This window comes from Chenopodium album, chromosome 3, assembly GCF_948465745.1.
Source record: "Chenopodium album chromosome 3, dcCheAlbu1.1, whole genome shotgun sequence".
In the NCBI taxonomy this organism is placed as follows: domain Eukaryota; kingdom Viridiplantae; phylum Streptophyta; class Magnoliopsida; order Caryophyllales; family Amaranthaceae; genus Chenopodium; species Chenopodium album.
In genome coordinates, this window is record NC_137836.1 from 70288782 (window position 1) to 70301307 (window position 12526).

General features: G+C 35.8%; 2 protein-coding genes across 3 annotated transcripts; one reads left to right on the forward strand and one right to left on the reverse strand.

The window, feature by feature from the left end:
• Positions 1-305: 305 nt before the first annotated feature.
• LOC145615474 (mediator of RNA polymerase II transcription subunit 28-like) lies at positions 306-2684 on the forward strand. The gene is made up of 3 exons (XM_081670551.1): positions 306-538; positions 1985-2097; positions 2203-2684. Exons 1-3 carry the CDS (start codon positions 337-339, stop codon positions 2335-2337), a joined length of 450 nt encoding a protein of 149 aa, XP_081526677.1. The 5' UTR covers positions 306-336; the 3' UTR covers positions 2338-2684.
• A 250-nt stretch (positions 2685-2934) lies between these two features.
• On the reverse strand, positions 2935-10375 carry LOC145615483 (U1 small nuclear ribonucleoprotein A-like). Of its 2 annotated transcripts, none has more exons than XM_081670560.1 (5): positions 10156-10375; positions 9890-10062; positions 8117-8210; positions 4909-4994; positions 2935-3481 (listed from the first exon to the last, which is right to left on the reverse strand). In XM_081670560.1, the coding sequence occupies exons 1-5, from the start codon at positions 10241-10243 to the stop codon at positions 3194-3196; spliced, it is 729 nt and encodes a 242-aa protein (XP_081526686.1). In that variant the 5' UTR covers positions 10244-10375; the 3' UTR covers positions 2935-3193. The 2 variants fall into 2 exon arrangements, with proteins under 2 accessions (XP_081526686.1, XP_081526692.1); XM_081670566.1 differs by having other exon boundaries at positions 4909-4991; positions 10156-10374.
• Between the last annotated feature and the right edge of the window lie 2151 nt (positions 10376-12526).

Below are 12526 nucleotides of genomic sequence, written 5' to 3' on the forward strand. Positions count from 1 at the left end.
TTATTTACACAATTGTCAATTTTAACCATCTGAGTGCACTATTTAATTTGCACTAAATGCTGATATAACATTACCGTATTTATCAATGTATCCAATTACCCCACACTAGCTAAAGGTGTTAATTCGAATGACTAAGTCGAGTTTAACATGGTCTAGTCAATTTTAATACTACCTTCGGTCTAAATTACTCGCAACTTAAATCATTAGATCTATGTAAGTCAAAATCTGAATCAAATTACAATCGAGTAAGTCAGGTCAGGTTTGGTTCATATTTTGAACCCACCTTTAAAACAAACAAGGTTTAAAAAGCCCCGAAAAACATCTCCTTAGAAGCAAATGGCGGAGCAGCAAACAGTGGATACTCCATCAACGGGGACCCTGCAATCGCCGCCGCAACAACCACCGCAAACTCCGCCAATTCAGGCGGGGAAGGATGAAATGTTACAGTGCGTCACCGCCTTAGAGGCTGCTCTCCTACCCTGCTTACCCGCTCGTGAACTCCAAGCTATTGATCGTTCCCCTCATCCTTCTCATCAGAGTAACTTTCTTTTCCTTCTTCTTTTTCATTATTTCTTTCAATTTTCGTTTCAATTTTGTTGTTTTTGTATAATTTGTGAATTACCCAGTTGCCCTTTTTTGTATTTAATGTCTTTTGTATGCTTGTTTGGTAAAAAAAATTAGTTCTTTATTTGGGGTTTTTTTTTTTTTTTTTTTTTTTTTTTTTTTTTTTTTTTTTTTTTTTTTTTTATTTCTTACTGTTAAATAGGGTAATTCTGTGGATTGGATTTCTGGGATGAGTATATGTTTAATTGTTGATTTATATGTTTATTGAATTCTGTGTTAATTTTGATTGTAGTTGTTGTGGAAGTGATATTGGTGATAGAATTTCTGGTCTTTGTTGGGTAAAGAATTGATGAACTTTAAGCCCTATTGGTGTTTTCTGGAATAGGGTTTGTTTCGTCCGATTCGGAGTAGGATATCTTTTCCTTTTGCTCTTTGATAATAAGTTACTATCCTGTTGGATTTAGGCCACACTGGAACTATTGATGGAAAACAGTAGTAATTGGGTTGATCGTTACTCGAAACATATGCAACTCTGTCATTAAGTTTGTCCTTGTAGCTGAGACGAGGCTACTTCTGAGGGTTACGTAGAATGCAAGACAATTTGTGGTTTCGTCTTTGATAGTCAAAATTGCACACAATTTACATCTTTAAGTAGGTAAATGGACATGATTCTTTGTGTTTTGAAGTGTGTGTGACTATAAGAGTATAAATTTTGAAGAATATTTGGTTAATTGGTGGAGTGCTAGGTGAGGTTTTCGATCTATGAGTTTGGGACATGTTCTTATCATCAGGTGTAACCGATTGAGGTCATTAAGATTCCAATGTCGGTAACTATCCTCTTTGATAGTAGTGGACTGGTTCTTACATTTGTTGTGGTCTGAAAATGCCTAGATTGGTGGCTACTGTAGCCTAGTTGTTGACCAAAAGTCACAATCTAATGTTAATGACTGATGTAAACATCAACCATAAGCTGAGTGCAACACGGCACCGACAGTTGCAGTTTCCATGCATGAACATTATAATGGTTTGGATTTTACACGAATCTGCTATATGCAATGCTGTAGTGCCTAATTGTTACAATTTGCATTTTGATGTGCAAGTGACCTGTTATTTTAGCCTTTATGTGTCTAGGTGGTGTCCTAAAGAGTTGGATTAATTTTCTTTGCTCGAATGTAATCTGTACTTTGAACTGTAAATGGAGTACCGCAATTCCTTGGTTATCACTCCTAAAGTCTTCTCTATCTCTGAGTATGATCTTACTTTTGGGACAGCAACTGTTGGGTAATCATTGTTTCTGTATCATTGTGCTGGAATCGTTGTTTCTTGATGTTTATGGAAACTTTCCTCTGAGCTCTGTTAAAACACTATTAACATTAACTCATTTGTGTGAAATTACTAATAATGCTATGCATTGCTTCAGTTGATGTGGAAAGACATGCAAGAGACTTCATGGAGGCTGCTAAAAGGCTTCAATTGTATTTTATCAGTCTGCAACGTGAGGAGCAACCTACCAAGGCCGAAATGCTTCAGAAGGTATGAAGGGCCTATTGAGATATGACTCCAGTTATATACAAGTTGTAGACATGGTGTAATTATTAGAGCAGATTCACTGACTGGTCGCTTTTCATGTCGTATCAGGAAATTTCTGTCATGGAAGAAGAGTTGAAGGTCAAAACAGAGCTTATTAAGAAACAAGAACAGCTGATTCAAGGATGGAAGAAAGAGTTGAGAGAGCAACTTGACAAGCACAAGTCAGAGCTGGAGAAAGTTTAACTTACAGTAGTAGCTTTTCCATCCTGACGTAACATTATTAGTTAATACACTAAAAGAAAGCTAATTGAATTTGTATCTCTTGAAGATGGTCAGTGTTAGAAAATTGCCTCTACTAGTTTCAACTTTTGAGTGGCAGCCAAATTACATACATGTAACCCAGTAGTCTGTACTCTGTAGACCATTCACTGAACGGTTTGGAGAGCCATGACAGGTTCTATTGTGGAAAACTCCCAATACGATTCAAACTTTCAAAGCTCAAACCCATGAGTGAGATGAGTGTATAATGTTTAAGCCCCCGTATAGCTTGATTGCTAGTCCTTGTAACATGTTGAGGTTTCAATTTATTATAGGCCCGTGTTAATCAAATAGAAAGTATTTGGCCCTTCTCAAGTTCAAGCCATTCACTACATTTCACTGTAGGACACCGGAAGTATTCAATCCATTCGGTACATGTAGTTGATGTTTGCAGGAGAAGCACAACATCTTCAGACTTCAGTGCCCAAATTTATAGAGGAAACATATATCAGAGATAGAAATCCAATATGCACTAATTATAATTAACCGGTTAATATTTGTTAAAGCTGTAGGTTGATAAGATGAAAGGCAAAATTCATGGTGCATGCATTTTCAAAAAGTTAGGAAACACAAGAACCAAAATCAATACTATTTGGATTTGATTGCAGTTGCAGAAATATATATCCAGCTAAAATTTTACATCCTGAACTATATATAATCAACGTGCCTTAAAAATACCATGAAGAACACATGGCAGCGCAGAAACAACATTACAACTTAAAATTCCGAGACCAAAAGCCATCTAAAAGTATGCAATGTTAAACACAGATGTTCTGTTCATCTATTTCTTTGCATATGTGATTAACATAGCGTTATCAACCATCTTGAAATTCTGAAGCGCGTTCATTGCAACTGTTGATTGCATTTCATTTTCATACTCCACGAACGCAATGCCAGGCTTAGCCTCCACCATACGCACTTCCTTAAAGCCAGGATATTGTCTAAAAAGCAACGACAGCATCAATGTAGTTGCCTCGTGTGGAAGATTCTGAACGAAAAGAATGTTGTTTGGTGCAGCTGGGACCTCTGGAACGATTGGTTTGGCACCCATATACGGGATCTGTGAAAGCTGCAATACTCAACAAAATTGAATTAGATAGGGAAAAAAACCTTGTTGAATTATTGCATGAATTCTTTGGTAAAGTTTAGGAAACAGGAAATAACAAATGTACAATATTGGTAGTTGCTAGCTTGCTAGCACACTCATTCTTCCCTAGTTCAACCCTACGAAACTAATTTTGTTACACCTTTGATTGATATTGGCACACCTTTGTGTGAAAAGTTTATAGAAAATTGTCTCATAATGAGTGCCCAAAATCAATTTTTGGTATGCCAAAGTCATTTCCCTCAATTAAGCTACTCTTGATGATTTAGTACATGTCATTTCTCACCCTTCTAAAGTTTGTAAAAAAGATTTAATTCAATCATGTAGTTCTCAAATACGGTCTCCTCCAATATAGTCCTCCGAGAATTAAGAAAAAGGCAAAAGTCCAGTTCACTCTGTGCAAATGAAAGAACACTACACAGCACATTATAGCTAGGGGTGAGCAAAAATTTAGGGTACCCTCACCTGGAATCGGAACCGCAGGTTTCGGGCAGGTTCCGGTTCTGGGTAGTAAAATTTTGGACCCGGAACCTGTAGGGTACCCTGTTAGTATAGGTTCTCTATAGGGTACATGAAACCAGACCCTATAATTTAAGTCGAAGTATAAAAGCCCTATATTAAAATTATATAAGACTTCACCTACCACTCTTCCCCTTATTCATTTTAAATCTTACTCTTAAAGGTTTAATTAATGGTATTACTAATATAAGTATTTGTAATTTTATACAGAGTGTTAAATATTCTAGACAAACAAGTAACTATTAAGCTTACTTTGAAAGACAGGGTACCCTGTTCCGGAACCGGTATTTGTAATTTTATACAGAGTATTAAATATTCTAGACAAACAAGTAACTATTAAGCTTACTTTGAAAGACAGGGTACCCTGGTTCCGGAACTGGAACCTTCCGGTTCCCAATTTTTAGGAACCTGTTGAACAAATTCAGGTTCCGGGTCCTATTTCCGGGTCTTGAGATATTTACAGGGTACCCTGCTACGCTCACCCCTAATTATAGCCTTATAGGAACAAACTTAAATACAGAAAGACATTATTTCTAAATATTATCTGCATGTGAAACAAAAAAAGTTCCTCGATGCTTAATGAGGCATTTCTTTCTCCCTTTTTTCTTTCTTTTTTTTTTCCATTTCCTTCCTATTTTTAATAATCAACAATAAACTCCAAATTAATCAATGATCACGGGTTAATCCTAGAACCTCTAGTGCCTGTAACCTTACTGAGCAAGTTTTCTAAGGTAATTTTCCATTTTACAAAATGCTCTTACTTACAAAGAAAAAACAACAGACTTACTTAAATTCCAAAGAGACAAAAACTAATGCAAGTATAGGTATAAAATCATCAAGATGGAAAAATATATACAAATAAAATGACTTACAGGAGGAGCTACACCATATGCACCCGGATAATTCATGCCCAGAGCTGCTTGATTAGCATCCTGTTGTTCCTTCTTTTTCTTACCTGCTAAGAGAATTACAGACAAAAGCTCAGTAACTAACATGATACATCGAACATGGAGCAGCTGTTGAACACTCTCAGTAGAGAATACCAGTTTGCAATCAATTAAAAGCATAAGTTGTTAAACACAACTGACAAAGTTTCTCTTTCCCTTTTTGTTCCATGGGTTTTTAATTGCTCTCAAACTTTGCTATCAATTTGGTTTTCTTCGGCATTCAATACCATTTCAAACACATTAAACAACGTCAGAAAGGACTTTTTGCTGTGGCCTAATTATAACTAATCAGTAATCATGTCAGACTCGCATGTCCTTCAAGTTCAACAATCAATATGAATGAGCATCTGCAAAATTTGGATGAAATTATTATCTACTCTTCCCAATGATATTACATTCATTTTATGCCTTGTCCTCAACTAAAAACTAATCTACAGGAGAGTAGAAGATGATAGGGATTAAGGAATAAGCTTCAACGATAAAGTTATTCCCACATTCCACAAATTTAAGACTGCCACATACAAGCATTTCCCAACGACAAACTTCAGTTAAATCTTTCTAAGGAGCACAAAGTTTCATATGTAGCTGGCAACACCGTGCGGCCAGCCACAATTTTTTTTTTTTTTTTTTTTTTAATTCTTTCTCTCTCTCTTCTCTTTCCTCTTTTCTTCTTCTCCAAGTCCAGAACCTTCATCTCACTTTCTCAGAGAACACAAAATTCGCAACCATCGTCAATAGTCGTCTTCGTGGTTCGTTCGTCGGACGGTAGGAGATGGTGGTTTCGCTAGGTGGGTAGTGGTGGTTTGGTGACTCCGTCACCGGAAAACAAGGTTAAGGTTTTTAAGGCCAAATTCATGGTCGAATTTGGCCTGTTTAGCGATATTTGAAGTGAAATTCGAAGCCATTGTTAACTTTTAAAGGTATTTGTTCGATTTTTTTATTTTTTTTAATGGTTTGGTTGGATCGGGGTTTGTTTGTGGGTTAGGGGCTAGTGGCAAGGCGTTTGGGGCTAGGACTGGTGGTGTGGGTACGGTAGTTGGTGGTGTTGTGGGTTCGGTCAATACAACGGTCAAAGGTTAGATGATGGTGGTGTTGTGGCCGCCATTGTTGTGGTTGGTTGTTGATTGTTGTGGTGGTTGGAATTGGTGGTCTGGTGGCTACTTTGGCGGTGAAATGGGTGGTTAGGTTATGGGTTACTAGGTTTGGTTAGAGGTTACTAGGTTAGGGGTTACTAGGTTCGGTTAAGGGTTACTAGATGCGGTAAGGGGTTACTAGGTTGGTGAGGGGTTACTTGGTCCGGTTAGGGGTTACTAGGTCCGGTCAGGGGTTACTAGGTGGGTCAGGGGTGGGGTTACCAGGTCGGAAGGGTCACTTGTTTAGGGGTTACTAAGTCGGTGGGGTTACTTTGTCATTGTTTGCTAACTTGGCCCCCTGCCGCACCGTGCGGCACCAGAAACGCACTGTTTAAGGAGGTATCTATACCTTCTTCTATGGCAAATCACATTCAATTTCCTACGAGAGAAGACAACTAATCTACACTCTAAAGGAAAAGGTAGGGAATTAGGAGTAAAATATGTTGGACAAGAGCAAAGAATGCCTAGGCGCAACAGGACCCCTATCACTTTTGAATGCTTTTAAGCTTTAATATGCATTGCTCTACTTACGTCTAACCTAAGATGACCTTAGTTACACGACTGCGATTTTCCAATTTCACTAGCTATAGAATTGCTTAAGCCTACCTATGATTAAGTGCGATTCATCGGATGAGAAGGTAAAGCAAGCTTGATTATTAATCATATACATGTACTGAATCTTTCAAAAGCCAGTAGCAAATAGCTAAAAAAATTAAGAGGGACGCATGCCATGACTAAGGCTGTCAGTAAGATATCAAAGAAATGAGAAGGGGGGAGGGGGAAGATTAGATAAGACCAGTTTTATCTTTCGCCATTCTTACTGTATATCTTAATCAATATACCTTAGCAGAGCTATACAGATCATCCTAGTGTTAGAACTAGAAGCAACTAAATTTGATATAAATGTGGACGGATGTGCAACACAAGATGCACGAACGCATACAATTATGAGTGACTTTGAGAAAAGAAAGGACAAAAACAATATTCAAAAGAACTAAAGATAGAAAAGGAACACCCTGGATGTTTAGTATTTGGAATTTTGGATTATGATCCCGCTAATTTCTTCCAAAAGAGATGTTCACAAGAACCCTCATGGTTGACTACCAACAGCAGCAAATAATATGTCATCAGTCTTTGATATTCCCTGATACTATGACAATGAATTTTTCTTTTCCTATTCGGTGTGACATTCCATGGAGGAGGGATTTTTATTTAGCCAATAGCCACACAGCTCAATAAGAAGTAAATAGACCTAGACATCACCATCATAAAATTTATAAGCACGCAACAAATGTAACAAATGTATTGGCTCAGATGGGGAAGGAAAATCGGAAAGGCTATCGTTGCGCTACTCATACGGTGACTGTAAGGTTATCGATGTGCATACATTCATTGTTCTTGCATCTAAATACCTATTTATAAAAGTTAAGAGGTGGTGTCATCCTTTTTTTATTGTAACTTCCCAAAAATCCTAGAAGAATCTTTCTAACTCCATTTAAGACTAGTAGCTTGATGTGGATGGCATGTAGGATGTAGCAAAGCCAGAAACTATATTTAATAGTTTTGATTTAATTAGAGAAATACAACACAACTTTATTGATAATAATAATTAGTAACTATCATGGTGCACCTAGACATCAGTCACATCACAACTCACCTTTTTTTCATTCTAATTAAACTTTCTAGCAGCAGGGATAACATCAGATTCTATAATAACGCACATATGTGGTGACATTGCTCCCACCCTTCAGCAACATATACGTGATATAAGTATATAACTTATCCTTCCGCAGCAGGAAAAGATTTCTCAATCATTTTTTTTTTGGGTCAAAAATTAGTAAACCTAGGATGGGAATTCTATTCTAACCAATTCTATGAGAAGAAATCCATTGTTGGGCAAATTGCTTGTCACCTAATTTGCTTCAGAAATAACCAGCAACGGCATTTTAAAATGGAAACTTAGTGTAGCACTGAACACATAAAGAGATGAAAGTGCATACCTCTCTCCTCATGCCGCTTTCGTTTTTCTCGGGGGACAAAAGTACCATCAGCTTTTGCAATTATATCTGACTTCGTCTTTGCATATTGTATTCTCTGCATTAACCAAAAATTATACATGACTACTATCTGACTAGAGGAGACAGTAAATGGCCACTGAAATCAACAAATACACGTGGAGAGTATGCTTTATAGAAGCAACACAAAACTGAGATGGTGAGCACCTCTAAAACCTAAGCCAAACCCTAGCAAAAAACAAGGATCACATTGCCTTTTGCACGAACTAGTCACATGGCCTTATTTACCCATCACCAAGGACACCAATAACACTCTCAAATCTCCACTTTCTCAGTGATTACAATAGTACTTCATTCCTACCTGAATGGGTTCGGCAGAAAACTAGTTCCCATATTCGTTTTAATTTGTTCCCCTCAAATATATAAAACCTCCAATTATTACCCTCCCCCATTTCAGTTATACACGTGTACTTGACGGCTCATCATTGTGCTCTCATTATTTATAAACGTAACATCCTTGTTTAGTTTAGGGATACCTCAGAATATTTGAAGAGCAGATTATGAAATAATTGGAAATTTTCTTTTGAACGTTTGAGGTTAAAAAGTTCTACCAATGCATTTCTGTTTTTGTGCATGTGTGTTTGCAATACTAAATTGACTGTACTCTAGGATTAAAAATATTTTGGTTCCCAACAAATAAATAGCTAAAAGTTTGTGGCCAATTCCTGTAACTAGCATGAAATGATCAAGGCGCAGCAATGGTAAGTACTAATTATCACGACAAGTCTGTCTGAATTATACTGAATAGCTGAAGTCAGCAGGAATTACTAATTCAAATTGAAAACTTGAAAAGTTTCTTAAACTAACAAGTGCAGAGCCATTTAATTACAAGTATTTGACACCAGAATTTGAAGCACTCTCCCCTACTTCATTTGTCTTTACTAATTTCTCTTTTGTGATGGCATAATGTATAACTCTATAATGCAACCAAAAAAAACAAGCTAAAGTCCCAAACTGGCAACTACTACTGTATAAATATAATCATGACCACCAACAAAACCCTAAACCCTATTATAAAGATCCCAAATTAAATTTTAACTTATCTGTTGCCCAACACATTAGTGACATTACAAAGCACCTCTAACAAAAACTGAAGATGCAACAAAAATTTGTTCCAAAATTAAACTTCCAATACTAAATAACAAGGAACACTGAAACAAAGACCACACTCTCTCCCGCTAGCCTTCGTATCAATGTAACATTAAATATAAAATGCCAACTATACAAAAACATCTATACTCCAAACTGAACAAATTAGTTCTTAGCATTGACACAAGGATTTTGAGGTAAAGTTGAACAGAACCCTATCTTAATTGATCAATCTTTACTAATGATTTTCTTTAGGTTAGCTATACAATAATGCAACCAGATATAAATGACAAACCCAAAATCCTATTTGCAACTCCTACTCTCTTCGCCCGGGTTTAATTATCACATATATAGTTCTTATTACACTATCAACACCACTACAGTCTATCACAGCAACCAATATTAATGACAAGCCCAAGTCCTAAATTTGCAACTCCTACAATGCTACTCCCTCCATTTAAATTTAATCATCGCATAACCAGTTCAAATTACACTATCAACGCGACTATTAATTTCGAACAAAGAAAGTAACATATCAAACCCTAAACGCCAACACTAATCAAAATCACAAAATCAAAACCCAAAATTATAACAATTTCTACTCCATACCATAGGTTTATCATAGAAAGGAAAACCTTGCATTTGACGAAGCGCATTAGTAGCAGAAGAAACCTCCTCAAAAACAACCCAAGCTTGACCTTTATGCTTCAACGTTTTGAATGCTAATACCTCAACTATCTTCCCAAATTGAGAAAATACTGCATTTAGCGACTTTTTCAACTCTGAAACAATCAAATTACAGAAGAATCAAAACCATAATAAATTAAAAGAAGAAAGAAATACAAATTGAAGAGATTAGGGCAAAATTGAAGTACCATCAAGCTTGATTTTTTCATTGAGATTGTTGATGTAGATTGTTTGATTAGGAGGAACGTCACTTCCAGGGTTAGCAACTTCCGCCATTGATGTAGTTGTTTGAGCTCGTAATTTCTGTGTAATGGTGGTGTTGTGAGATGCTGCTATGGCTTTCTGCGCAAAATTGAATTGAATTGAGTTGAGTTGAAGTTTGAGAAGATGGAGAGAGAAATTGGGCTTTTTTTTGGGTTTTGGGGAATGGAAAGGTTGGGCCGTAAATGAGGAGGTGTGTGTGTATTGGGCTGTGCTGGGTCTAAAGGGTAGAGTGAGTTTTCAACATCTTTAAAGTCAGCACTTTTTCTGGGTGTTTTTTTTTTTGGAAAATTTGCAAATTGTATCCATTTAAAATTCGTATTTTGCAAATTACAGGCATTTAAAATTTTTTTTGCAAATTGCAGCCCAAAAGTTCGTATAAATTGTAAATTGCAGCCCGATTAAATTTTTTTCATCGGTTTACATGTTGAAAAATCTTCGATTAAGGTTTTAGGGGTCATTTTAGCCCTTAGGGACCCGAATTGAGCTCGAAGTTAGCAAAAAAATAACGTAAGTGTCTCATATTTACAATTTCCCACAAATCGATACATTTTTGTTACGCAAAACGAGACACTTGCGTTATTTTTTTGCTAATTCCGAGCTCAATTCGGAACCCTAAGGACTAAAATGACCCCTAAAACCTTAATCGAAGATTTTCCGACTTGTAAACTGATGAAAAAGTTGAATCGGGCTGCAAATTACAATTTATATGAACTTTTGGGCTGCAATTTACAAAAAAAAAAATTTAAATGGCTGCAATTTGCAAAATACGAACTTTAAATGGCTGCAATTTGCAAATTTTCCTTTTTTTTTTGTACTTTTATGCAACTTTAACAAAATACTCCTTCTGTCCCACAACATTGTAACATGGGGAGAGGAAACGAGTTTTCAAAAGAAGAGAGAGATAAAGGGGGATAAAGATAGGGGCTCATGTCTGAGATAGAAAGAGAGAAAACGAATGAACATGACTAATCAAGGTTAATTAGGTTTACATATAACATGAAGATCAGAGTTAATTAGATATAATCAAGTAAAATCAGATAAGTTCAGATTAAAAAAAAAAAAAAAAAAAAACACTTTAATATACAAGGTACTTTGTAATGTAAATTATATTGATTTATGATGTGATTGAAATTTGGTGTGTTTGACAGTAGTTTTTGAATGAGGTTTTAAAGTTTTAGACAAGTCAAAACACTTATTTCATATAAGAATGTTTGACAAAGTAGATTTTTTTAATACTTGTATGTAAGTCATTGTTTGAACAGCCTTAAGGAATTTGATAAGTAATCTCCTTATTTAGGAGTACTTACAACACTTATATTTGTGCGTAGTTTTAAGAGAACAATTGGTCAATACATGAAAAGGGATATTTTAACGTGCAAGCGTAATAAATGGTTTTATTTATAAAAAAGGCAAGTGTTACAAGTGTTTAGAAATAGAATGAGTACATTGTATTGACCTTTGGCTCGAGGTTATGGGTAGACAACTTGGGAGAGTGGGGAGAAAAGTGGAGGATGAACCTATAACCTCCTAGATGAAATTAAGGTCTGTTTTGATTTGTTGAACTGAACTAAATATTTTATGAAAGAAGAAAATTAAAAAATGAATTGAACTGAATATTTTACGAGAGAAGGTAATTAAGAACTGAACTGGACTAAATATTTTATGAGAGAAGGATATTAAGAATTGAACTGAACTAAAAATAATCTGAAAAGAACGGGTCATAGTTATTAGTTTACAACATTATATTGTGAAACAAATACAATCATGTTCCAATTTCTCTAAGGCCATATTTGGGAAAAATAACAGTACCTATAGACTTTTAGATTTTTGAGTGCATGACTAATAGCTATTAAAACAACAGGATAGTTATTAACTTGTACTCAGTAGTTGGTAACGACATTGTTGAAATATGCTTTGAATCGGTGATTAAGTAGGTATACGACCATGTAGTTCATGATACATGACCATGTAGTTTCACTACTATTTAGCAATTCAATGGCCGTGTGATTCTCAACACAAGACCATGCAGTTCGTGTGATGTCTTTCTTAAAATCTAATTTATTCACATTAGGGCTAGTTGAGATATAGTTGGGGAACAATTTAGGATTTTGCTAAGGGTTTCTTGTATTATAAACAAATAGTTTCTACACAATATAAGATATTTGAAGTTATGAGTTGCATGACGACCCCAGCATACCAACACCACAATAAATCATACTACAAGGGCAAAAATGGGCAAGTTTATAGAAATATAAAAACAAACAAGTGAGAGTGATAGATTAGAAGCAACAAAAT